We start from the raw sequence: 26,086 nt of genomic DNA, 5'->3' as shown, positions 1-26,086 counted from the left end.
ACGCCCCCCCCCCCCCCAAAAAAAGTCCAGTGGCACCTTTAAGACCAAGTTTTATTCAGGTACAAGCTCTCCCTCCTTTGTGAGGACAGATCTGCACCTCCCCTCCCCCAATAGCTAGCAATCCAAAAACAGTCCAGTGGCGCCTGAGCAGTGGGTGTTGCCTTCTGACACACTTCCGGTGATGTCAGGGGTGTGTGGCATATGCAGATAAGTTATGCTAATGAGTTATGCTAATGAGCTCCTGTGCCTCTTTTTCTACGAAATGACCCCTGGTGTTAGAGAGATGGCTAAACTGGCTAAACTGGCCAAATTGGCCTGGAGAACAATTGCTTCCTGGTCCCATTGAGCCGATCAGCATTTCCCTGGGGGTGTAAGGAAGAAAGGGCCTTTTTAGACCTGCATTGCTTCCCCCCCCACCCCCAATAGAGCCCGTCCAGGCTCTCCGCTCCTCTTTCGCACCAATCCTGCAGATCTGAATCATTGGCAAGCTCCCCTCCCTCCGGGGCTGGATATCCCCCCCGCTCCCATAGCCATGTGCGGACAGGCAGGGAAAGGGGGAGCGCCGGACGGAGCAGTGGGGCGGGGGCGGCTCTCCCTCCCTCTCCTGGATCGGGGCCTCCTCCCAGTATTTCCCTCCCACCCACTCCACATTTCCCAGCCTTGCACACACACACCCCGCCCCGCCCCGCTCTGCATGCCACCTTCACACATCCAAGAGAAGCAGGTCCTTCTGCACTCGGGGGGGAAACAAAAGCCGTTTTCCCCAGACCGTGGGGGAGAGTGAGGGGTCTGGGCAGGAAGTGACCCCCCCTTGCCTCTTTTGCTTCTCTAGGATTTGGGGCTCGCTCCCCTTAACCATTGGAGTGGCGGTGGCTCAAGTAGTTCAGCAGTTCGAGACCCGAGTGTGCCGCATGACAGCGTCTCTAGTCCCTGCTCCTGCTAACCTAGCAGTTCCAAAGCAAGAAATTGCAAGCAGTGTTCCCTCTACGCTGAGTTAGTGTGAGCTAGCTCACCGTTTTTCAGCCTCCGGCTCACACATTTTTGTCTCCGCTCAGGAAGGAGGACTCCAGAGCAAACTGATTCATGCAGTAGCCAAATCACTCGCTCACAGCTTTTATGCCAGTAGCTCACAACGTAGAATTTTTGCTCACAAGCCTCCACAGCTTAGAGGGAACATTGATTGCAAGTAGATAAATAGGTACCACTTCAGTTGGAAGGAACGTCTTCGGACAGTGCTGGCTCTTCGGCTTTGAAACGGAGATGAGCATTGCAACCAGTGTTCCCTCTAAGCTGAGTTGGTGTGAGCTAGCTCACAGGTTTTTAGCCTCCGGCTCACCCATTTTTGTCTTCGCTCAGGAAGGAGGGCTCCAGAGCAAACTGATTCATGCAGCAGCCAAATCCTTCGCTCACAACTTTAATGCCAGTGGCTCACAAAGTAGAATTTTTGCTCACAGGGTTCCACAGCTTAGGGGGAGCATTGACTGCAACCCTAGAGTCGGATTCGACTGGCTTTCGAGCAAGGGAACCTTTACCTTTTTTACCCCTTAACCATGCAGGTGTGTTTGCAGCCCCGCGGGTCTCCGAAAGCAGCATCCGCAACGGAGAACACAGTCCACGTTAATGCCTTTTAATTGGGAATGGCCCAGTGACCATAGAACAGTGTGAATGGCATGGAAGAAGCGTGCCTGCCGACGAAAGCTTATACCTTGAATAAAGCTTTGTTGCAAGGTTGCCAGGTCTGGGTTGGAATATACCTGGAGACTTTGGGGGTGGATCCGGGAAAGGGTGGGGTTTGGGGAGGGGAGGGGCCCCAGCAGGGTACAATGCCATAGAGTCCGCCCTGCGAACCAGAAGGTCAGAAGCAACCCACCATAGATCAATATGTCATTGCATAAGGCCTCCACTGGGAAAAGTTAAAGAGATATAACAGTATATATTTCTCCTACCCTTTTCCCTGGGTCATCAAGATGCTCTACAGCCTACCTGTTGTTGTCTCAACCCCACAGGTCACTCTATGCAGTGATAACTGGAAATAGCTGTGGAAAAATTCAAGTGAGGTTCTAAGGAGCAAGCCAGGAAGCCAATCAAAGGCCCAGATGCTACTCTTGGAAGCACAAACTGGAGAGCTTTCCATCTGGGGTCCTGTATCTGCCAATTTCGTCACATAAGTGGTCACAGCAGTTAGGTTCTCTGCTCCAGATGAGAGAGAAAGGCACCAAAGGGAACCATTTTCCACCCAGCAATCAGTGGGAAAATGCTGTGCCAACTGAAATTGTAAGTATATCTGCAGTAATGTGCTAATGAGTTTTGAAAAAGTTTAGCAGAATAACAAAACAGGGGAGCTGATCTCTGCCAGCTGGAGAGCAGTTGTAAAAAGCGGGGGATCCCCAGGCCGTACCTGGAGCCTGGCAACCAGTGTTCCCTCTAAGCTGAGTTAGTGTGATTTAGCTTACAGTTTTTTTAGCCTCTGGCTCACATGTTTTTGTCTTAGCTCAGGAAGGATGGCTCCAGAGCAAACCAATTTATGCAGCAGCCAAATCACTCACTCACAACTTTAACGCCAGTCGCTCACCAAGTAGAATTTTTGCTCACAAGACTCCACAGCTTAGAGGGAGCATTGCTGGCATCCCCACTTTGTTGGTCTTAAAGGTGCCCCTGGACTCAAACTTGGTTCTGCTGCTTCAGACCAACATGGCTACCCACCCGAATCAAGGTTTATACAAATTACGCATGGGGTGGAGAGAGTGGACAAAGAGAACTTTTTCTCTCTTCTCCCAAAAGACTAGACCTGTTGATGACGGTCCAGAGGAACTGGTTGGCCACTGTGTGAGATAGGATTTTGGGCTAGATGGACCATTGGTCTGATCCAGCAGGGCTCTATGTTCATCTTAGTTCTCCTGACAGGGCTCTTTTTGTAGAAAAAGCCCAGCAGGAACTCATTAGCATAATAGGCCACACCCGACAGCAGAAACTTATTAGCATATTAGGCCACAACCCTGACAGCACAGCTCATTAGCACATTAGGCCGCACCCCCATGTTACCAAAAGTGTGGTCATCAAGCCACACCCACCTTTTGCTTCTTATTCTGTTTACCTTGTTTGTTGTCAAACCCCTGGGCTTTTTTTGTAGCAGGAACTCCTTTGCATGTTAGGCCACACACCCCTAATGTAGCCAATCCGAATGAGTTTCTGCTGTTGGGTGTGGCCTATTATGCTAATGAGTTCCTGCTGGGCGTGGCCAACTTGGGAGCGCCCTTCACTTGGAGTCTCAGAGTGGCTTACAAACTCCTTTCCCTTCCCCTCCCCACAACAGACACCCTGGGAGGTGGGGGGGGGGGGGGGGGAATGGAGTATAAAAGCTTGCTCTGCAGAGGATAGGCAGGGCTTCGCATAATCTGCTGAGGTCCTGCTGATTTATCCTGAGGATCTCCTGGAATTACAGCTGAGACCTATAGTACCAAGATAAATTCCCCTGGAGACAATGGCTGCCTTGGAGGGTGCCCTCTGTGGTATTATACCCAGCTGAGGTCCCTCCCCAAATCCTGTCTTCCCAGGGTCCATCCAAAAAATCGCCAGGAATTTCCCAAACTGGGGTTGCTTGATCTGTTTGGTGTAGTGGTTAGGAGCGTGGACTCTAATCTGGGAGAACCGGATTTGATTCCCCACTTCTCCACATGCAGCTGCTGGTGTGACCTTGGGTCAGTCACAGTTCTCTCAGAAAGTTCTCGAAAGAGCTCTCTCAGCCCCACCTACCTCACAGGTAGTTTGTTGTGGGGAGGGGAAGGGAAGGGAGATTGTAAACCGCTCTGAGACTCCTTTGGATAGTGAAGGGCGGGGTACAAATCCAATCTCTTCTTCTCCTCTCATGGCCCTATCTGCTCAATAACCGAGAACATACCTTTTATTAGGACTAATCCAATGTATTTATTTATTTATAAGAACATAAGAGCAGCCCTGCTGGATCAGACCAATAGTCCATCATCCTGTCTCACACAGTGGCCAACCAGTTCCTCTGGACAGCCAACAACAGGGTGGAGAGACCGAGGCCTTCCCCTCATGTTCCCCCCCTGCTCTGGAATTCAGAGGTTAACTGCCTCTGAATGTGGAGGTTCCCCTCAGTCACCATGGCTAGTAGCCATTGATAGACTTATCCTCGGTGAAGATAGACTTATCCTGCCTTTCTCCCCAGCTGTGACTCAAAGTGGCTTAGATTGTTCTCCTGTTTTTATCCTGTCAAGAAACCAGTGAAGGTTAGGCTGAGAGAGGTGTGACTGGCCAAAGGTCACCCAGCAAGCTTCCATGTTTGAGTGGGGATTCGCACTTGGGTCTCCCAGACCCTAGTCAGACACTTCAACCACTAGGCCACACTGGCTCTCATCATGTCATGTAAGCGTGTGCAGACTTTTGAGTTCTACAGAACTCTTCCTCAGATGGGATGCCACCATTTTTTTTAATGTATTAAAAAGGGTTTGGGTGTAACTTGATGCCAGCACTACTTTGAATCTGCATATTTGCTTTGCATTTAACGAAAAATGCTGGCTTGAACAGGGCTTACCATCATGTCCCAAGGCATCCCCCCCCACCCCATCATTCATTTATTTTATGTTACGTTGAGTCTGATGAAGACTTCTGTAGAACTCGAAAGCTTTCTGTGTGTCCATCTCTAATTATATTACTCCTTTCTTGTGTTATGAGCCAGTTTGGTGCAGTGGTTAAGTGTGCGGACTCTAATCCGGGAGAACCGGGTTTGATTCCCCACTCCTCCACTTGCACCTGCTGATGTGACCTTGGGTCAGTCACAAGCTCTGGCACAGCTGTCCTTGAAAAAGAGTAGTTTGTGTCAGAGTTCTCTCAGCCCCACCCACCTCACAGGGTGTCTGTTGTGGGGAGGGGAAGGGAAAGGAGTTTGTAAGCCTCTCTGAGACTCCAAGTGAAGGGCGGGGTATAAATCCAATCTCTTCTCTTCTTCTTCTTCTTCTTCTTCTTATGATTGTAGTACAAATCCTCTGTGTTTCCCTGGTTCCAACTTGAGAAACACACACTCTCAGTCCTGTGAAGGAAGAAACTGTAACAGAGGTCTTTATTGTTAATCGATTAACAGGGAGAAACCAAACAAATAGGGGTTGGCCCCCTCAGATACCAACCAGCATCTCTGAGGTTACAATGGGAGACGTAGTGTTTTATATTTCACATTACATCAGAGAAATGAAACAGAATTATTGATTGCAGCAAACTTTGTCAAACTGTGTCATACCTTCCTGATTGGGCCTGGACCTGTGAGTTGCATTTTCTCAAGTGAAAATGTACCTCTTTTGGTTAAACAATGGGCCTTCTTCTTCCCAGGCTATGAAGTTCTAAAAGTATCTAATGTAGCAGATATGGGTACATAGTGCTGTATGTTCTTCATCGAACTTAAGCTAACTGACATAGCTGTCCAGAACAAGCAAGGTCGCAAGCAGTATAACTGCCTGTCAGCATTTAGCATTCTTCCCATCGTGCATTTAAGCAATGAACCAAAGTGAATATTTGAATATAAGTTCATGATTGATTTATGTCCATGTAGTTAAAATCATAAACAGCACTTAACATATGTATCATAGAAAGGTTACGTGTACCTGCAAAGCTCATTCTGTTAAGTCTGTGGCAGAGTGCAAAATGCTTTAACAGTGTTTCATAAACTGTGCGTACAACATGATCATTTTGGTTGAGCTTTAGTACAGGTAAGGTTCCCTTGCTCGAAAGCCTGTCAAATCCGACTCTAGGGTTGCGGTGCTCATCTCCATTTCAAAGCCGAAGAGCCAGCGCTGTCCGAAGACGTTTCCGTGGTCATGTGGCCAGCATGACTAAACACCAAGGCGCGCGGAACGCTGTTACCTTCCCACCGAAGTGGTACCTATTTATCTACTTGCAATTTCTTGCTTTCGAACTGCTAGGTTGGCTTTATCCATAGGTAATTGTGTAAACCATCTAGGTCTGCTGATTCAAGTTTCATTATTTTGCCTTGGATTTTTAATCCAATCTGCAATCCAAACCAGCCTGCTGCTTGGTAGTACAATTTTATATTTGGAACCACCTCTCTTTTTCTCATCTTGAAGTATTTGAAAACTTATTCTTCGTTTCTTGCCGCTCCAAATACATTTGTCTTTGCCACTCTGTCAGTACATCCTGTAATGAATCTTGATGCAATTTGCTACAGTGTCCCTCTTTTCCTTTTGTATCCCCTCTGCATTATTACTTTGCTTTCTTAAAATGAAATGTATACCAAAAAAAGAAAAGAAAGCTTGCTGTGTGTCATTTGGTTGGTCATAACACAGGACATTGCGCAGATTGTGTTCTGGGTTGCTGATCCGAGACAGCCATGTGGGGAAACTCCTCAGCGGAGTCAAGGCCTTTCATTCTCCTTGGTAAATCAACGGGACCTCCATCAGGGATACAACGCAGAGCAGGCCCGTAGCCAGGATTTTGTGGATTGTGGGGCAAAACATTTTTCTGGTGGGGCTGCCATTATGTTTATGTCAGCTCCAGTCAGCCCCCAAGCCCAACAGCCGGCAACCACCCCTCTCCCTCTCCTCCTGCAAGATTTAAAGGGCCCTTCAGCTGATTGGCGGGGATGACGTGGCCCGCCGATCAGCTGGAGGGCCCTTTCAATTGTGTAGAACAGAGGGAGAGGAGCCCGTACCATCCCCTGCTTCTTCTCAAGATGGTTCTTTCACACCTTCTTTCTGTCACTGATAAGTTTCATCTCCTCCCTGCCCTATAGCTTTTGATTTCCCCCCACTGAAGAGGGACAAAGATTGTACACTGAACTTCTGTTCTTCTTGGAAACCAATGAGAGTATGAAGTCTAATCTTATAATATTAAGCAGAGTTAGTATGGTAGGAGCAGCTTGATTAGTCCACCATGGCCTGAGCTCATCAGAGCTTCGAGCTAAGCAGCGTCAACTATAGTCAGTGCTCAAAAGGAGAGCACCAGGAAAGGCTGTGGAGGAAGGCAATGGCAAATCGCCTGTTTGTGTCTTGCCTTGATAACCCTATCCGGTTGCCAAGAGTTGGCAGTGATTGGATGTCTTATGTATTTGTATGGGGATAGCCTGAGCTTCAGTCACAAGCTCCATAGACTCTCAGGATCCTAAAATCAACAGCCTGATTGGCTGCTGTTGTGCAACAGACCAATCAGGAAAGACCATGGCTTTCGGTGGGAACAAACCCTATTGAGCCTATGCGCTCACTTATGATTGGACCTTACTATTCTAGGGGTGTGGTTTAGCCAGTCCCAAACTGCATATAAGTTGGGCTTGTTCTATGTATTGTTGTGTGTTGTGTTCTGTTCTAATAAACTGAAATCACTGGTCGAAAAAAAAAGAGCTGCCTGATCTCGAGTGACAACAGGATGGCATGTGGAAAATCATTCATCCATTCAAGTACTTATACCCTATCTTTCCTTTTCGCTCAAGATTGAAGTCTCCCTACCAGTGCTTTTTTGTAGAAAAAGCCCAGCAGGAACTCATTAGCATAACAGGGCACATCCAACAGCAGAAACACATTAGCATATTAGGCCATACCATGACAGCACAGCTCATTAACATATTAGGCCACACCCCATGCCTTCCCTTGGCTTGCCCAGGCACCCCACAGCTGCAGGGAGCCCGGGCAAGCCGGCTCTTGGACAGGCCGGGGAAGGCACAGGGAGATATTTAAATGCCTCCCCATCCTTTCAGGGCCCCCCTGGCCTGCCTGCCTTGGAGTCACTTGGGGGGGGTCGTTCTCTAGGACTTCCCTCTGTAGCCACGCACACAGAGGTTTTGACTGTAGTGGGCGTGGCCAACTCTGAAGCCAGCTGGCACTCCGATCCTGTGCGTTCCTGCCCAAAAATAGCCCTGCTCCCTACAATCTAACACTCTTCTTCAAATTAAGGGGCTCTTCCATCGTAGGAATACTCCTTAGGCCGAAGAAAGGCTACTTGGAGGATGGTTGGATTCGCCCTACCAAATTAACCCCAACGTCGTAAGTCTTCATTGATGCATGGCACAGAATCTGTCAACTATTTGCGTATCTTAATGAAGTAAATAACTGAGAGTGAACATCTATTACCTGCGTCAGAATTCTTTTTTCCAGTTGTTTCCTCTCTCATTGCATTCTACACCCCCTAAAATGTATCCCAGTATTTGAATGGGGTGGTATATGCACAGGTGAGGGAAACAGCCTCCCCTTATCCCAGTTTTACTGGTGGTTGCAGTTTATTGTATGCCATCCTTGGCATACCCCCATAGAAATGTTCTGAACATCTCACTATTTTTAAAAAAATAAATTTTATTAGTTATCATCAAATAATAAAGACAAGTAATATTGATAATAAAAACAATAAAGCTCCAAAGCCGTAAAAAAAAACCCTGCAATTGCAGTAGCCATTTCATCCTTTTGGCTTGTTAATAACACCAAGACATTCATTTTTGTTTAAATTTGCTTTCTATGGTGATATTTGACCCAAACCATTTAAGATACCACTCTTTAAGTGAATCTGGTAGATTTGTCAACGTAAGTGCAAAGTAAACTATTTTTAAATTTTCTAATACCTATGCCTTGAATCTTAGCATTATTAGTTATTGCAATAACAAAATGTTCTACGGTAAAAGTAGAAAGGAAACATCCCTGTTAGGCACCTTTATATACTGAAAATTTTCAGACACATTGCCGTTGATCATTCTTCTGGTCTTAGGGCACTTGTACATTTACAATATCCCATCTGTACATTTTCCTCCCAAATAAAACATTTTAATATAGCCTATAAGTACTTCCATTCCACTCTATTAAATGCTTTTTTAGCATCTAAAAATATAAAAATTGCTTAACCCAAGTTAACAAATGCATTATCATGGATTTGGGTAACAGATATCAGTTTCATAACAAGGCAGTCAATACTATTCAAAATAACATTAGTTTGCATATTAGCAATAATAGATGCTCATATTTTGAAACCGTGACTTGCAAGTGAAATCAGTCTGCAAGAACTAGTATTAAGAGTATCCTTTCCTGGCTTTAATGTGACAATTGTTCTGGCTTCATTCCAAGAAGGTAGAATATGTTTTAATTGGACTGACCCAGTGATGAGTCTGGTTAATGGTTCTTTAAACTAGTTTTGTAACATTCAGACATCAAACCATCTGGCCTTACAGCCCTTCTAACTGTTCGGTCTCTTTATAGCAGCTACAATCTCATCAACTGGAAAAGAGGCTTCAAATTTTTTTTTCAGATCCTGAGCTCTAGGTTGTAATATCTTAAATAGGAAGATATCAATATCACACATCTAGTGGGAAATTTATATAATAACATAAATATTTGTAAAACAAATACAAGAAGTTGACTTATACTGAATCAGACCAGCGGTCTATCAAAGTCAATACCTGTCTACTCAGACTGGCAGTGGCCCTCCAGAGTCTAAGGTGGAGGTCTTTCATATCACCTACCACCTGATCCTTTCAACTGGAGATGTTGGGAATCGAGCCTGGGACCCTCTGCAGGCCAAGGAGATGCACTACCACTGTGCCACAGCCCCTCCCCATGCTCTAGAATATCTCCTGTTCAAGCGAGATACTGATTTGTCACCCATAATGGTCTAGCAATATTGTTTTACTTTTGCTTATGCCTTAGATTTTTCACTAAGACAAGAGATGGCTTATTGCCAAAGTTGAAAACATTCTGCTGAACAAAGCTCATCATTCTTTCACTTTTGTGAATGCTTGAAAGACCCAGCTGAGCCTGAAGGGGGAGGGGGGGGGAAACAACTTTTCATATACCCCCAAGTTTCCACATTTTTTATGTTCATCTTCTAGCTGTCTTTCACTCTAATTCCTGGCTTTATCCTTAATCAGCCTTTCTATTGACTTTTCATATATTGCCTCATTCTTCTTCCCAATGAGAGCTCAAAGTAACTTTCAGTGTTGCTCTCCCCTCCATTCAACCCTCACAACAACCCTGTAAGATAGGCTCTAGGCTGAGAGTGTGTGACTGGCCCAAGGTCACCCAGCAAGCTTCCCTGGCACACGTGGAGGATTTTCAAACCCAGGACCCAGTTCCTAGTCCATCAGTCGAACCACTATATCAAACTGGTTTTCCCTAATATTACCCCAATGGATATATTATTTATTTACTCACTTACTTCATGCATAGCCCACCTTTCTCACTGAGACACAAGGTGAATTACAAAAATTTACAGGACATTTTTTTTAAAACCCTCTATCGGACAGTATAAAACATCCGATAATTCATGCAGGAGGATTACAGAACGAGAAAACAAGGCAAATAAGAATAACTAAGACATACCAAGCAGTGAAAAATGCGGGTTACAAAATTAGAACATAATGCAGTAAAAAAGCAAGGTTACAAAACCGGAAGATAGTGCAGTAAAAGCAAGCTACAATCCTATTCCTTTATAAAAGCAACCTGAGCTGTTCCATTATACTATGGATTCTCATCCCTTGTATAAAAATGCCCGCCTGAACATTTCTATTTTTGCACATTCTGCTCATATCTTAAACACATCTCAGCATATAGGCTTGAAAAGTACTTTTATAATAAAAATAAAACTCTCAGTATCTTTCATTTAATATCTGCTGTTTCTGTCATAAGCATATATATTTACAATGTAACCCTGAAGAGAGTTGTTGTTGTTGTTAACCATTCAGTCATAAAAGGAAGTACTTCTTCACCCAAAGAGTGAAGAATTCCACACATGGGATTCACTGCCACAGGAAGTGGTGGTGGCTACAAGCATGGATAGCTTCAAAAGGGAATTAGATAAGCATATGGAGCAGAGGTCCATCAGTGGCTATTAGCCACAAGGTATAGATAGGGGCTCTGGGGCAAGTGATGCTCTGTCATCTTGGTGCTCGGGGGGGTCAACAGTGGGAGGGCTTCTAATGTCCTGGCCCCACTGGTGGACCTCCTGATGGCACTGGTATTTCTGGCCACTGTGTGACACAGAGTGTTGGACTGGATGGGCCTTTGGCCTGATCCAACATTGGCGTCTCTTATGTTCTTATGTCCAACTCTTGGCAATTCTATGGGCCAGCTCTATCCACGTTTTCCGATCTTGTACTATTTCTTTGAATCATTCCGTGCTCAGGCTGGTGTCGACTTTTATGGTGTCTAGCCACCATGTTCTTTGGCAGCCCGGTTTCCTTTTGCCACTAACCAATCCAAGCACAATTGCTTTTTAATGAGTTCTTCCAAAATAAGTCAGTCACAGTTTAATGATTTTCCCTCCCAATGACATGTCTGGTTGCATGCGTGCCAACACTTGCTTGTTTGTCACTTTGCTGTTCAAGGAATGAAGAGAGTTACATCGTCCTACAACCCTTTGCCATGGAGTTAGAAGGGTGTAACTATGCCCAGGATGGCACTGTTAATCTCCGGCATCTAAACTATGTATTTTAGGGACATTTCCAAGAAAGAAATACTGGAGGATGGTCAGCGTCTGTCATTGATCTCATCTGAACATTACAGATTTGACGGGAGACTCTCAAAGAATAGGTTCTTTTGGAGTTGAATGAAAGAAGTCAACCCCTCAGACTGGGATCTGATAATCTCTGTGGCAGCATTTCTTTTATTAAAGTATGAACATTTTGGAAGGGATTTTTAACTAACCCATCTTGATGGTCCATTAAGGGTGGTTATTCATTGTTCCATAATAGGAACACATGAAGCTCCCTCATACTGGATCACGGGTCCATCACGGTTGGTCAGTCTTTCTAGTCACACTGGCGGTGGCTCTCCAGGGTCTCAGGTCTCTCACACCCCCTACCCCCTGGGCCTTTGAGCTGGAGATGGCTGGGGATTGGACCTGGGACCTTCCACATACCAAGCAGATGCTCCACCACTGAATCACAGTCCATCCCTGAAATCTTCTCATCAAAATCTTCTCACATTATTATTATTATCATTCGACTTATTATACCGCCCTGACCCCAAGGGGTCTCTGGGCGGTTTACATAGGGGGTTCTAAGAACGGTTGCTTCCCTAACTAGGGCCACATGGTGTAGGGACGGGGCTGCCTACCGGCACCCAGGTGGTGGGCCTGTTGTTTGTTCTCCAGCTCGGCTCCGTTTTTCCCCGGCGGTCTTCGGTCGGGGCGTTCGTCCTGGCGTTCAGGGTGGCTTCCTTTTTGGCGGGACCGTTCAGGCGCATGGTCCATGTCCGTTCCGGCCTCGGCTTGTGTCCATTAGGTTCCACCGCGCTCACGCTCCACGTCATCGCATGCCTTCCGATTTCCGCCTCCGCCGCCGTCAGCCGCACGATGTTATACTGGCCGCCAGGGATCGCTCCAATGACCTCGCCGCTGCTGCCGCTGCATCGCCACACCGCCTCCGCCACCAATGCTCTGCCGCTGCCAATGTTTTTGCCGCCACTGGTATCTCCACCACACACCTCGCCCGAGGAGGGTGCCCCCTACCCATCTAAGGGTAGGTACCCATTATTTCTCCCTCAGCCATTTCTGAACATCTGAACAATTATATTAAAGTACTGGGGGGGGGGGAGAGTGGATGTAGCCTGACTTCATTGCTTCAGCTGAGATGTGCCTCCTTTGCTTGCTTCTTTGTCCCCAAACCCAAGTGCTGGGATGTCACACCTCCATCAACTGAACCAGTCTGTGAGCCTGTCAGCATCCACGCGGAAACACAAAGCTGCCTAGCCCCTGCCCTGGATAGCCCAGGCAAGCCCGATCTCGTCAGATCTCGGAAGCGAAGCAGGGCTGGCCCTAGTAAGTATTTGGATGGGAGACCTCCAAAGAATACCGGGGCCGGGAGACAGAGGCAGGCTATCGAGTCACTTCTCTACACTTCCTCCATGCCTCAGTAGGAGTCGCCAGAGGTCACCATGACTTCCAGGCACAGGCACACAGGCACACGTGTGCACGAAAATGGGAAAATATGAAGAAGAAACTTGAAGCAGCCTTATGCTGAATCAGACCACTGGTCCACCAAGGCCTCCACTGTCCACTGGTCCACCAAGGCTCTCCACTGTCTTAGGTGAAGGTCTCTCACATCATGTGCTATGAGGTTCCCAAAACGGTGCCTGCCAACAGCTTTCTTGGTGCCCACTGAGCGGTTTTAGAAAGTGGGTGGGGCTAAATGGGGCTTTGGCCCAGCAAGGCTTCTGATTGGCCGCTGGTGATCGGCTGAGCCACAAGCCGTTCCCCACAGAGCATCCAGCACCACCATAGCCAGCATAAGAGTCTGCCTTTGCCCTCCTTAACTTTTTATTTTTTTTGTGACATCTGCCTGCATAAGCGTTCTCATGAACTCGAAAGCACGAACGGTACTCTGTGTCATTTTGACTGGCCTTAATGAAAAGGCACGGCGTGGGATTTCTTGCCGGTTCTGGATTTCATGTGGGCTAATACACCGCAGACTGTGACAGCAGCCATGAAATTAAAAGACGCCTGCTCCTTGGGAGGAAAGCGATGGCAAACCTAAACAGCATGATAAAAAGTAGAGACATCACCCTGCCAACAAAAGTCCGCATGGTCAAAGCAATGGTATTCCCAGTAGTCATGTATGGCTGCGAGAGTTGGACTATAAGGCAGGCCGAGCGCCGAAGAATAGATTCTTTTGAACTATGGTGCTGGAGAAGACTCTTGAGAGTCCCTTGGACTGCAAGAAGATCAAATCAGTCAATCCTAAAAGAAATCAACCCTGACTGTTCCCTGGAAGGCCAGATAATGAAACTGAAGCTCAAATACTTTGGCCACCAAATGAGAAGGGAGCCCTCACTGGAGAAGAACCTGATGCTGGGAAATATTGAAGGTCAAAGAAGACGGGGACGGCAAAGGATGAGATGGTTAGACAATGTCATAGATGCAACAAACATGAACTTGAGCAAACTTCAGAGGACGGCGGAAGACAGGAAGGCCTGGCATGATCTGGTCCATAGGGTCGCGAAGAGGCGGACTCGACTGTGCGACTGAACAACAACAACAACACAGATGTTTCCCACTTTTTTGCAGATGCAAGCCAGCTAAGGGGAGCGTTCAGTTTTGGAGCATGTATCTGGCCGTGCAAGTTCAATGCCATTTCTATCCACCCAGTTATGGCTGGACTTAGCGGTGTCAGCATGTTGCCCAGATTAAGCTGAACAGTCTGGGGTTTTTTGGGGGGGAACCGGCAGGGTGAGATATTGAAGGGGGAGAAAAAAGATCGGTTGGGCCAGCTGATGAATTTTGTATTTGAGGATTTTGTCCTTCTGCAGGGATAGCCTAGCCTAGAGCAGCTGACCAAACACTGCCTCCGTGAGGTAAATCTCCCTTCTGCTGAATCAGATAATTGGTTTCACAAGATCATGATTGTCTATTCTGACTGTGTCCAGGGTCTCAGGCAGAGGTCTTTCCCATCCTGGATCCTTCTAACTGGATATATTGGGAGGCTGGACCTGCGATCTTCTACATTCGGAGCAGAGGCTCTACCACTGAACCATAGCTTCTTCCCAATCATCTCTCTGTTTTTTAAAATCAGAACCAAACAGAAAGGAAGGAAAGACTCCTCGACACTTGTAGACTGTGTCACTACAAAGGGGGGATCTCTGATCCTTATAAATGTCCTTATGTGTGTAACTTTATGTTTTTATTCAATTCGCTCATACCCTGCTTTCCTCCCCAGTGGGGACCCAAAATGGCTTAGGTTGTCCTCCTCTCCCCATATTTTACATTCACAACAACCCTGTGAGGTAGATAAGGCCGAGAGAGGGTGAGACTGGCCCAAGGTCACTCAGGGAGCTTCCAGGGCACGAGTGGGGATTCGAACCCAAGTCTCCCAGATACTAGTCCGACACTACAGGGCTCTTTCTGTAGCAGGAACTCCTTTGCATATTAGGCGACACACCCCCAATGTAGCCAATCCTCCAAGAGCTTACAATAGCCCCTGTAAGAAGAGTTCTGTAAGCTCTTGGAGGATTGGCTACATTAGGGGTGTGTCGCCTAATATGCAAAGGAGTTCCTGCTACAAAAAGAGCCCTGCCTTAACCACTACACCACAATGGCTCCACGTCTCTCTGTCAAGATCCTCAATAAGGCACTCCTTTATCATAAACGTTGCTCACATTTTACTAGTCTAAACTATGTAAGCAGCAATTAAAAGGATAAATAACCACAGCCTAGGGTCCAACTGATATTTGCCACTTAGATAACAACCCGTAGGTGTATAGCACCCTTAAACAGAATAAGCGTCAGGCTCCTGCCTACCTGTCTTGGGTTTTTACTGTGTCAGGAGAAAGGGCAGGGTACATAAATATTCTGAATAAATAAATAAATACAATTGCTACCAACAATTAATCACAGACACAACCTGGGCCTAGTAGTTCTGAGTACTGGTATATAGCCTTCCAAACCAAGGCCGACGTCCATCCCATCAGCCAAGTGCTTGCGAGGGTTAACGCTACGGATGAAGGGTTGAACTCACCCCGTGGCAGGTACCGAGGTGAAGTTTCGTGTGGCCACTGAGGCTCTTCCCAAACCTCCAAGCATGTACGTGACTTCTATCCAGCATGGGTTTTTTGATGTCTAATAAGGTTTGCACTCTGGTTGAAGGTCTTTCCACATTCGGAACATCGAAATGGCTTCTCCCCTGTGTGGATTCTCTGATGAGAAACGAGGTGTGCGCTCTGAATGAAGCTCTTACCACATATGGAACATTTATACGGCTTCTCCCCTGTGTGGATCCTCTGATGTGAACGGAGACTTGAGCTGACTCTGAAAATCTTTCCACATATTGTGCATTTGTACGGTTTCTCTCCTGTGTGGATTCTTTGGTGGTATGTAAGAGTGATGCTGACTCTGAAGCTTTTCCCACAGACAGAGCATTCATAGGGCTTTTCCCCGGTGTGGATTCTTTGATGGGCAACGAGGCTTTTGCTCTCTGTGAACCTCTTTCCACATTCTTTGCATTTATATGGTTTCTCTCCTGTGTGCACTCTCTGATGGGTGGCAAGATGAGCACTCTGAACAAACCGCTTCTCACAAACTGAGCATTGGTACGGCCTTTCCCCTTTGGGGCCTTTCTGATGGGAAGTAAGATTTTTGGTCGGACTGAAGCTCTTTCCAAGCTCCGAGCTTTTCCCACCGTTGGGTATTCTCCAACGGGGTCTAAGGATTAACTGACTAGCGAAGGGTTTTGCAAAGCGGCGAAACTTGTTTCTTTTATTTCGCTTGCCGCTTTCTTCTTGACTTGGGATTTCCTGACTGCCGGGCTTTTCAGAAGCCTTGGATTCCTTCATCGCCTTTGCTTCAGTTTTCTTTCTCTGCTGTTGTTTTCTCACAACACCTGTAGGGAAAAGAGAGAGAGTGAGAGAGACTAAGACTGACTTGGTAAGGGAGACACGGTAGTTTCAAGTCACAGATGGGATGCAAATAATAGCTGTTGTGAATGGAAAACACATTGCTGGGAAAATTTTGCCCTGTGTGAAATAAGCCTCTGTAGATCTACAGGAACAGGCTGGCAACATGGTATAGGGTACGGACACAAGGGTGCTCTTCCAAGCAGAAACCTCCTGGCTCACTCTTAGGCATCTCCTGTGAAAGCATCTCAAAAACGAATGTTTGGAAGACTCCCCCCAAGACTTTCAAGAACAACTTTTTCTTCAAGAAGACAATATTGGTCAAAGTGGAACGATGCCTATAGATTATGAAGCTACCATATACTGAATCAGACCCCTTGGTCCAATGAAGTCAGTATTGTTCACTCAGACGGGCAACAATCCAACGTCTCAGGCAGAGGTCTTTCACATCATATCACAGAGAGTGATTAAAATGTGGGATTTGGGACAGGGGATGTAGTGATGGCCACAGAAATAAGGAAGAGAAGAAGAAGGAGGAGGAGGAGGAGGAGGAGGAGGAAGGAGAAGGAGGAAACAAACTCCTTTCCCTTCCCCTCCCCACAACAGACACCCTGTGAGGTGGGTGGGGCTGAGAGAGCTCTGACACAAACTGCTCTTTTTCAAGGACAGCTGTGCCAGAGCTTGAGACTGACCCAAGGTCACATCAGCAGGTGCAAGTGGAGGAGTGGGGAATCAAACCCGGTTCTCCCAGATTAGAGTCTGCACACTTAACCACTACACCAAACGGGCTCTCTTTCGAGCAAGGTTTCCCTTGCTCGAAAGCCAGTCAAATCCGACTCTAGGGGGCAGTGCTCATCTCCGTTTTCAAGCCAAAGAGCCAGCGCTGTCTGAAGACATTTCCGTGGTCATATGGCCGGCATGACTAGACACCGAGGCACACAGAACACTGTTACCTTCCCACTGAAGCGGTACCTATTTATCTACTTTCAATTTCTTGTTTTCGAACTGCTAGTTTGGCAGGAGCTGGGACCAGAAACGGGAGCTCACTCCGTCATGCGGCACTCGGGTCTCGAACTGCTGAGCTACTGCCCTTCTGGTCCGCAGCTAAGCATCTTAACCACTGAGCCACCGCGGCCCCGGTCACAGAAATAAACAGCTTTAAACGGGGAGTAGATAGATTCATGGAGGACAAGTCTATCAATAGCTACTAGCCATAGTGACTGAGAGGAACCTCCATGTTCAGAGGAACAAATCCTCTCATTGCTAGAGCTAGGAGGCAGCATCAAGGAAAGGCTTCAGCCTCTATGCCCTGTTGTTGGCCATCCAGAGGAACTAGCTGGCCACTGTGTGAGACAGGATGCTGGACTGGATGGACCACTGGGCTGATCCAGCAGGGCTCTTCTTATGTACATATCAGGGAATGGCATCAGCCTCCATGCCCTGTTGTTGGCCATCCAGAGGAACTAGCTGGCCACTGTGTGAGACAGGATGCTGGACTGGATGGACCACTGGGCTGATCCAGCAGGGCTCTTCTTATGTACATATCAGGGAATGGCATCAGCCTCCATGCCCTGTTGTTGGCCATCCAGAGGAACTAGCTGGCCACTGTGTGAGACAGGATGCTGGACTGGATGGACCACTGGGCTGATCCAGCAGGGCTCTTCTTATGTACATATCAGGGAATGGCATCAGCCTCCATGCCCTGTTGTTGGCCATCCAGAGGAACTAGCTGGCCACTGTGTGAGACAGGATGCTGGACTGGATGGACCACTGGGCTGATCCAGCAGGGCTCTTCTTATGTACATATCAGGGAATGGCATCAGCCTCCATGCCCTGTTGTTGGCCATCCAGAGGAACTAGCTGGCCACTGTGTGAGACAGGATGCTGGACTGGATGGACCACTGGGCTGATCCAGCAGGGCTCTTCTTATGTACATATCAGGGAATGGCATCAGCCTCCATGCCCTGTTGTTGGCCATCCAGAGGAACTAGCTGGCCACTGTGTGAGACAGGATGCTGCAGTAGATGAATCACTGGTCTGTCCAGCAGGACTCTGCTGATGTTCTGATCAGCTCCTACCTGATCCTTTGCACTGGAGATGCCAGAGATTGAGCTTGGGACCTTCCACATGCCAGGCAGATGCTCTGCCACTGGGCCACGCCACCTCAGTCTTATCTGGAATCTTGCCTACCGGTATGTAGTGTAAGTGGGTGGAAGAGAGATCGCCATTTGGAAAAAGAAGGGACAAAGTGCTGCTAGGATTTTGACATAAGGAATGTCATGTAGAGGGAGGCAATGAAGGAAACGGAAGCCTCAGCAAGCCCCCTCTGAGACCAACTCCCAGTTCTTCCACGGGGGATTCGGGAGGCAGCGTCTCGTTCTGATGCCCCCTACTGCACCTGTGTAACGAGTCTCTGGAAAATGGCCATATTCTCCCTGTGAAAAGAATCTCAAAGAGCTGGATTTGAGATGCTAACAGGATGGAAGAGTTTTAAAAAGAGCGAGAGAGGACCAAATTGTTTTAGAGCACTTCAGATAGGATTTCAAGAATACTTTAATGTTATTTTGGGGGTTTCCTGAGCAATCTCCTTTGGATTCTGGGCAAATATTCACTATACCTTTTGCTAGATGAAGAAGAAGAGAAGAGAAGAGAAGATTCGATTTATACCCCGCCCTTCACTACCCAAGGGAGTCTCAAAGCGGCTTAAAACTCCTTTCCCTTCCCCTCCTCACAACAGACACCCTGTGAGGTAGGTGGGGCTGAGCTCTGACAGAAACTGCTCTTTCTCGAGAACAGCTGTGCCAGAACTATGGCTTGCCCAAGGTCATCCAGCAGGTGCAAGTGGAGGAGTGGGGAATCAAACCTGGTTGTCCCAGATTAGAGTCCACGCAGGTAACCACTACACCAAACTGGCTCACAAGACTTCACAGCTAAGTAGAATTTTGGCTCACAAGACTTCACAGCTAAGAAGAAGAAGAAGAGATTAGATTTATACCCCGACCTTCACTACCCAAAGGTTTCTCAGAGCGGCTTACAAACTCCTCTCCCTTCCCCTCCTCACAACAGACACCCTGTGAGGTAGGTGGGGCTGAGAGAACTCTTGACAGAAACTGCTCTTTTTCAAGAACAGCTCTGACAGAACTATGGCTTGCCCAAGGTCATGCAGCAGCTGCAAGTGGAGGAGTGGGGAATCAAATCCGGTTCTCCCAGATTAGAGTCTGCGCACTTAACCACGACACCAAACTAGCTCTCCCAGAGGAACTAGATGATAGATAAAGGGAGTTTTAAGGGAACAGAGTTTAGCCACTGTAATTTTCAATACGCATTGATACTTAACAACAACCACCACCATCAATTCCTACTGTCCTGTATTTACCAGCCAAGACAGAGGGAGAGATTCCCAGAGAGGCCAGACTCTTGTAATTCTCCTCCATGACTTCCTGGTGCAGGGCTCTTTGGTCCGGGTCCAGCAGAGCCCACTCCTCCTCCGAGAACTCCACAGACACATCCTCCACAGTCACCAGACTCTGAAAGAAGAAAGGAACATTCCCTCAGATCACCTGACGAGAGAGTGCAGGCAAGGGGCTGGGGGAGTTCTTCAGCGGCAGCATTCACACCACCCCTAGAAGACACAGATCCCTTTTGTCCCGGGGTCAGGGGCCCTCCCTAAACATCCCCTCCCCCGTTACCCGATCTCGTCGCCCAGAGGTGGTTTTCGTTCCATCGCAATTAGAAGGTCTGGAATGAAGTATGGGTGTCCTTCCAACCCCTGCGGAGGAGACGGAAAGGAAAGTTTGTTCACTTTTTCCCATTTCCCTGAGAACTCCACAGACACAGACACAAGGTCTAGATAGGGGTTCTGGGGCAAATGATGCTCTGTATTCTTGGTGGTGGGGGGCAACAGTGGGAGGGCTTCTAGTGTCCTGGTCCCACTGGTGGACCTCCTGATGGCACCTGGTATTTCTGGCCACTGTGTGACACAGAGGGTTGGACTGGATGGACCTTTGGCCTGATCCAACATTGGCGGCTCTTATGTTCTTATGTTAACCAGTTTGGTGTGGGGGTTAAGAGCAGCGGACTCTTGTCTGGGAGAACCGGGGTCGATTCCCCACTCCTCCACTTGCAGCTGCTGGTGTCGCCTTAGACCTCTATCAGCACAGGGCATATAGACGGCAACTGCGTATGGACTTCAGATATTTGGAAACCGTTTATCGAGACCGCTGTTATATTTTTGCCTCGTCCTTATGTATCTTTTTAAAAAACCTTATTTAGTTGCCGGATTATAGGTTTTTCCCCTTGTTCTTTTTCTGGGGGGTTTTAAAAGAAATTTTAAAGCCCCCATATCTTTGAACTATTGAACTTTGGGCCTCTGGATAGACTCTGTCTCCTCTTTTTCTAGCAGGTGTTCTGCTGCTAGAAGTAGGAGGTGATGCTGTGACATTTTGCTAATTCTGTTTGGAGGAGAGATTCCCAGGTCCAGAGCTTCGTGACTGTCCTGGGCCCCGGTCACACGGGCCGGATATCGCGTGCGCGTGCGGGGGGCGTGGCTGTTTGCCCCGGAGCGAACTACCGCATGGCTGGCGGATCATATGTCCCGCTGACGTCCCGTGGTTCGGGGGGAGGTGCCGATCATACCACAATCCCGTAGAGCGCCAAAGAAGCGGCGCGGTGCGATCACAGAGGCGCTGCTGCTGTGGCAAACGGGGTTGTGGGGTTTTTTTAAACCAAAGTGTGCGCATGCGCCGTTGGGTGCTTGTGCGCATCCCGTGGAGACTTGGGGGAAAAAACCCTTTTCGCCTTGGGACATGGGCAGGCGCCGGATGCCACGACCTACCACCGGAAACACGATCAGACGCCCGCCCTTGCCCCGCGGTTTCTGGAAACTAGTACCTCGGAGGTACTAGTTTTTTACCCCGCATCTTTGGCGGGAAGCCTCGGGTGAGCCACGGGAGCTCTACGCTTCCCAGATGTGGCGGTGTGATCGCGCCCGGAAAATCCGCCTATCTTCCGTCTCTGTAGAGTGGCTAATGCTTCGTGTGACCGCAGCCCTGGTGAGTTATTGCCATGTCTTTGAGAGGTCATGAGGTTGACTACCTACACCCAGGGAGTCTTTGGGTCATCGGCACCATGGCACATAGTTTTCCTTTCCTCCTGGATTGCAGTTTTCAGAGGATTTGAGGGCGGACACATGAGCACATGAAACTGCCTTCTACTGAATCAGACCCTTGGTCCATCAAAGTCAGTACGGTCGACTCAGACTGGCAGCAGCTCTTCAGGGTCTTAGGCGGAGGTCTTTCACACCAGAAACTGCCTGGGCCTTTTAACTGGAGATGCCTGGGATTGAACCTGGGACCTTCCGCATGCCAAGCAGATGCTCTGCCACTGGGCCACAGCTCTTCCCTTGAATGCCTTAGATAGTTGCCCCTTCCCCTGATGCCTTGAGAGATTTGGCCTGGGCATTAGGTCAGGAGGACATGAAAAAGAATTAAGCCTCCTATGTGGTGATGACTATGCACTGAACATCAGAAGGAATCCCCACTTTCAAGAGGGAGCCATACCCAGAAAGTCCAGGTTCCTGCAATTCTCTGCCATGACTTCCCGGTGCAAGGCCCTTTGGTCCGGATCCAGTAGATCCCACTCCTCCTCTGAGAAATACACGGCCACATCCTCAAAGGTCACCAGATCCTGAAAGAAGGGACCGTCATTTTCCTTGCAGATAATCCAAAAAGAGTGTGCAGGTGAGGGAGATGGAAGTTCTTCAGCAGCAACGTTTAAACCATCCCTCTTTTGGCGGGCCCCAAAGAACAGGGAGTCCCCAGAACTTCTCTGTAAGCACCACCCCCTTACCTGATCTGGCTGCACAGAGGTGGTTTCCATTCCACCACGACGAGAAGGTCTACAATGAAGAATCAGTGCCCTGCTATTGCCTGTGAAGGAGACAAAACAGGTCATTTATCATGTCAGTCAGTTGTAGATTTTCCGGGATGGATGGCCGTGGTCTTGGCATTGTAGTACTTGACATTTCGCCAGCACTGCTGGTGGACCTCCTGAGGGCACCTGAGTTTTGGCCACTGTGTGACACAGAGTGTTGGACTGGATGGGCCACTGGCCTGATCCAACATGGCTTCTCTTATGTTCTTATGTCTGGGGCAGTGATGCTCTGTCTTCTTCATGCTTGGGGGGCAACAGTGGGAGGGCTTCTGGAGTTCTGGCCCCGCTGGTGGACCTCCTGATGGCACCTGGGTTTTGGCCACTGTGTGACACAGAGTGTTGGACTGGATGGGCCACTGGCCTGATCCAACATGGCTTCTCTTATGTTCTTATTAAGAAACAGTGGAATGCAATGCACACATGAATCTGCCTTATATTGAACCAGGCCCTTGCTCCTCAAGGCCAGTACTGTCTACTCAGCAGCTCTCCAAGGTCTCATACAGAGGTCTTGCACATCACTCTGTAACTGGAGATACTCGGGATTGAACCTGGGACCTTCTGCATGCCAAGCAGATGCTCTGCTTCTGAGCCACTGCAGCTCCCCTAGCGGTTAAACTGTTGGATGCAGATCAGAGAGCCTTGGCCAAAGCACTCTCAGCCTAACAGACTTGGCAGGGTTGTTGTAAGGGCGACTGTTGGGCAGATGGAGAACCCAGTATCATGGATACTGCCCTGAGCGATGGAAAATGGGATTAAAATATAATTTTGTACCACGTTGACATGCATCTCATTTCACCTTACCCAGCTGGTTACCCTCCTGTGGGGTCCTGTTGAGAACTGGTCTTTTTCTGGGGTTCGATGGGGTATTCTCTGCCTCAGGGGAGTGAGTGATCTGAAATAACATCCGTGGCATTGGAAGACGGATTAACAAAGGGACAGGGGAGGATGGTTTTTACCCCTCTTCACAACTAGAATAAAAAACTCCTCACCTGCTCTTCCTGCATCTTGTCCGCTGCCTGGCTGAGGAGGAAGCCTTCCGCCAGGGCCACCGCCTGGGAACTGTTTTCCGGGCCGCATTCCCTCACCCAGCTCTCCATCTCTGGGGGCAGGACGGCCAGGAACTGCTCCAGGATCACCAGGTCCAGCATCTCCTTCTTGCTGTGCCTCTCCGGCTTCAGCCACTGGCGGCAAAGACGGTGGAGTTGGCCGCAGACCTCTCGGGGCCCTTTGGTCTCCTGGTAGCGGAACTGCCTGAAACACTGGCGCTGGACATCTGAGCTGATGGTGTCCCCACGCTGGGCTTTCCGCACCCTTCGTCCTCCCAAGCCCCTCCTCTTCACAGCCTGGGTGGCACGAGGAATTCTGTCTCCTTCAGGGCTAGCAGAGTCTTTCATCTTGAAGGGGAGGCTCAGACAAAACTAGCAGGTTTTTCGGTCCGCTTGTTTCTTAAGTCCAGGAACAGACAAATGTGTGGAGCAATGAAGCCCTGCAAAAAGAGAGAGAGAGAGAGAGAGATTGGATTTATACCCCGTCCTTCACTTGGAGTCTCAGAGCGGCTTACAAACTCCTTTCCCTTCCCCTCCCCACAACAAGCACCCTGTGAGGTGGGTGGGGCTGAGAGAACTCTGACACAAACTGCTCTTTTTCAAGGACAGCTGTGCCAGAGCTTGTGACTGACCCAAGGTCACATCAGCAGGTGCAAGTGGAGGAGTGGGGAATCAAACCCGGTTCTCCCAGATTAGAGTCCGCACACTTAACCACTACACCAAACTGGCTCTCTAGGAGAAAGCGACAATGCTCTCTTAGCAGGTGAGCAAGCGAGGACGAATCCAGCCAGAGACTTCCCTCTGTAGGAAACACCAAAAGGCAAAACAAAGACTTCCGTCAAGGTAAGTTCTTAGAGATATCCCATGAGGCCCTTGATGGGCTGCCGGAGGATGGAGGTAGTTTTGGCTCACCCTCCACCCACGCATGCTTGGAACTCAAAACCCATTCCTATTGGTCCAGTTCCATGAGACGAGTTCACAGAGGGGTCGCATGGGCCCCATAGGGGACCTTTGGGGGGTTATAGAGCAGGGAGGGGGTGGTTTAGTTGGCGCCTATCATGGTCTTGAAGCCTATTCCTTTGGGTTCAGGGCAATGTGGTGTGTTTATAAAGGGGGGGTGTCACACAAACCCCTTAGGGCAGGGGTGTCAAACATAAGGCCCGGGGGCCGGAACTGGCCCGTCCAGGGCTCTTAGCGAGCCTGTGAGCAACTGGTGTGAGGGAGGGAACAGGAAGCTACTCGGGAGGCAGGAGTGGTCAGATCCACTTCAATCATGGTGGAACAACCTCATCTGCGGCAGTCAAGCAGAATCCTTTCGCTTCAGCGGCAGCCTCACTGATAACTCGGGAGCCATCACAACTGTATTCTTGTTGGCCCAGGGTTATTTCAACGTGTCTTCCCAGTCCCCTTCCATGGTGGCTCAGGGGCAGGGGGGAGCTCGCAATGCCCGGCCGCTTCATGTTTTTACCTTGGGAGGGCCACGGCTCAGGGCACTGGCGGTGGGAGTGGGCTTGGAAGGGGCTCCCTCCCCTCCAGGCAGTGCGGTAGTGTCTGCCCAGTGCTGTACCACCGGCTCTCCAGTCTGCCCATGAGGGTTTTCCTCTGCACCACCCCCAGCCCATGGGGCCTTGCACTGAGGACACACCAACGCGGAGCTTCCCAGCTGCTGTCCTTTATAAAGTTTGTATCTCCAGTACCTGGGGCTATTTTTGGGCAGGAACGCACAGGAACGGAGTTCCGGCTGGCTTCAGAGTTGGCCACGCCCACTACAGCCCAAACCTCTGCGTGCGTGGGCTACAGAGGGAAGGCCTGGAGAGCAACCCCCCCACCAGTGACTCCGAGGCAGGTGGGCCAGGGAGGGCCCTGGAAGAATTGGGGAGGCATTTAAATGCCTCCCTGTGCCTTCTTCAGCCTGTCCAAGGGCTGGCTTGCCCGGGCTCCCTGCAGCCACGGGGCGCCCAGGCAAGCTAAGGGAAGGCATGGGGGTGTGGCCTAATATGCTAATGAGCTGTGCTGTTGGGGTGTGGCCTAATACGTTAATGAGTTTCTGCTGTTGGGTGTGGCCTGTTATGCTAATGAGTTCCTGCTGGGCTTTTTCTACAAAAAAAGCCCTGCCTGGCATTATGTTTTATGGCACACATGGCCCGGCCCAACAAAGCCACATTTATGTCAGAGCCAGCCCTTGTATTCCCCCCCCCCCCCCCCCCCCCCCCGATCACATCACAAATTTGAAACCTATACCAATTGGTCCAGGGCACTGAGAAAAGTTTATAGAGGGGGTCACACAACCTCCAACCCTTATAATTCTCACAGCAGGAGAAGGAAGTAGAGGTTGGGGTGCTGCTGGGGATGCCATTAGCCACCTCCCCTTCTGCCTGTGCAAGCCACAACCTTGAAAGAGTTTCCTTTTGGTCAAGGGTGTCAGCTAGCTGCCATGTTTTGCCTGTTCCCTTCTCTGATCCTGGCTTGCTCGCTGCTCTGCCGCTTGCAGTAAACAGTGATAGGGAGACCGTGAGAACCAGTGCTGCCAGACGGCGTTATCTGTCTGGCCTTGTGAAGGAGGGAGGGCTTGCGTTCCACCGCTGGTGTGAATCTTTTGGCTCTTATGAGGCACTGAGACTCTCCCACTTATTATGTATCCTCCCGCCGGGAAAATTCCTGCGCGCGCGCTCGAGTTTCATTTGCTTAGCCATTTGCCTCATCCTGCTATATGTAGGGATGTTTCCGCCCCTTGGTTATTCCTAACAATGATCCTGTGGATATGGTACCAGTTTTGTAATCTAATGT

General features: G+C 48.9%; 2 protein-coding genes across 2 annotated transcripts in view; one reads left to right on the top strand and one right to left on the bottom strand.

The window, feature by feature from the left end:
• LOC107114446 (zinc finger protein 850-like) overlaps positions 1-19,710 on the bottom strand; it is a 30,216-nt gene extending 10,506 nt beyond the window's left edge. Inside the window, exons 1-2 of the mRNA XM_015415937.1 lie at positions 19,699-19,710; positions 15,534-16,309 (exon numbers count right to left, since the gene is read on the bottom strand). Of these exons, the coding sequence (XP_015271423.1) occupies positions 15,534-16,262 (729 nt within the window). The 5' untranslated portion in view covers positions 16,263-16,309; positions 19,699-19,710. The remainder of the gene's footprint in view (positions 1-15,533; positions 16,310-19,698) is intronic.
• LOC107114461 (zinc finger protein 721-like) overlaps positions 1-26,086 on the top strand; it is an 88,612-nt gene that overhangs the window by 19,755 nt on the left and 42,771 nt on the right. The window contains 1 exon segment of the mRNA XM_015415962.1: positions 11,987-11,993. Coding sequence (XP_015271448.1) covers positions 11,987-11,993 — 7 coding nt within the window.

The sequence above is a fragment of the Gekko japonicus genome, unplaced genomic scaffold (assembly GCF_001447785.1).
Source record: "Gekko japonicus isolate JY-2015 unplaced genomic scaffold, Gekko_japonicus_V1.1 scaffold2271, whole genome shotgun sequence".
NCBI lineage: Eukaryota > Metazoa > Chordata > Lepidosauria > Squamata > Gekkonidae > Gekko > Gekko japonicus.
Note: the sequence above shows the minus strand (reverse complement) of the source record. Positions and strands in the feature narration are given on the sequence as shown.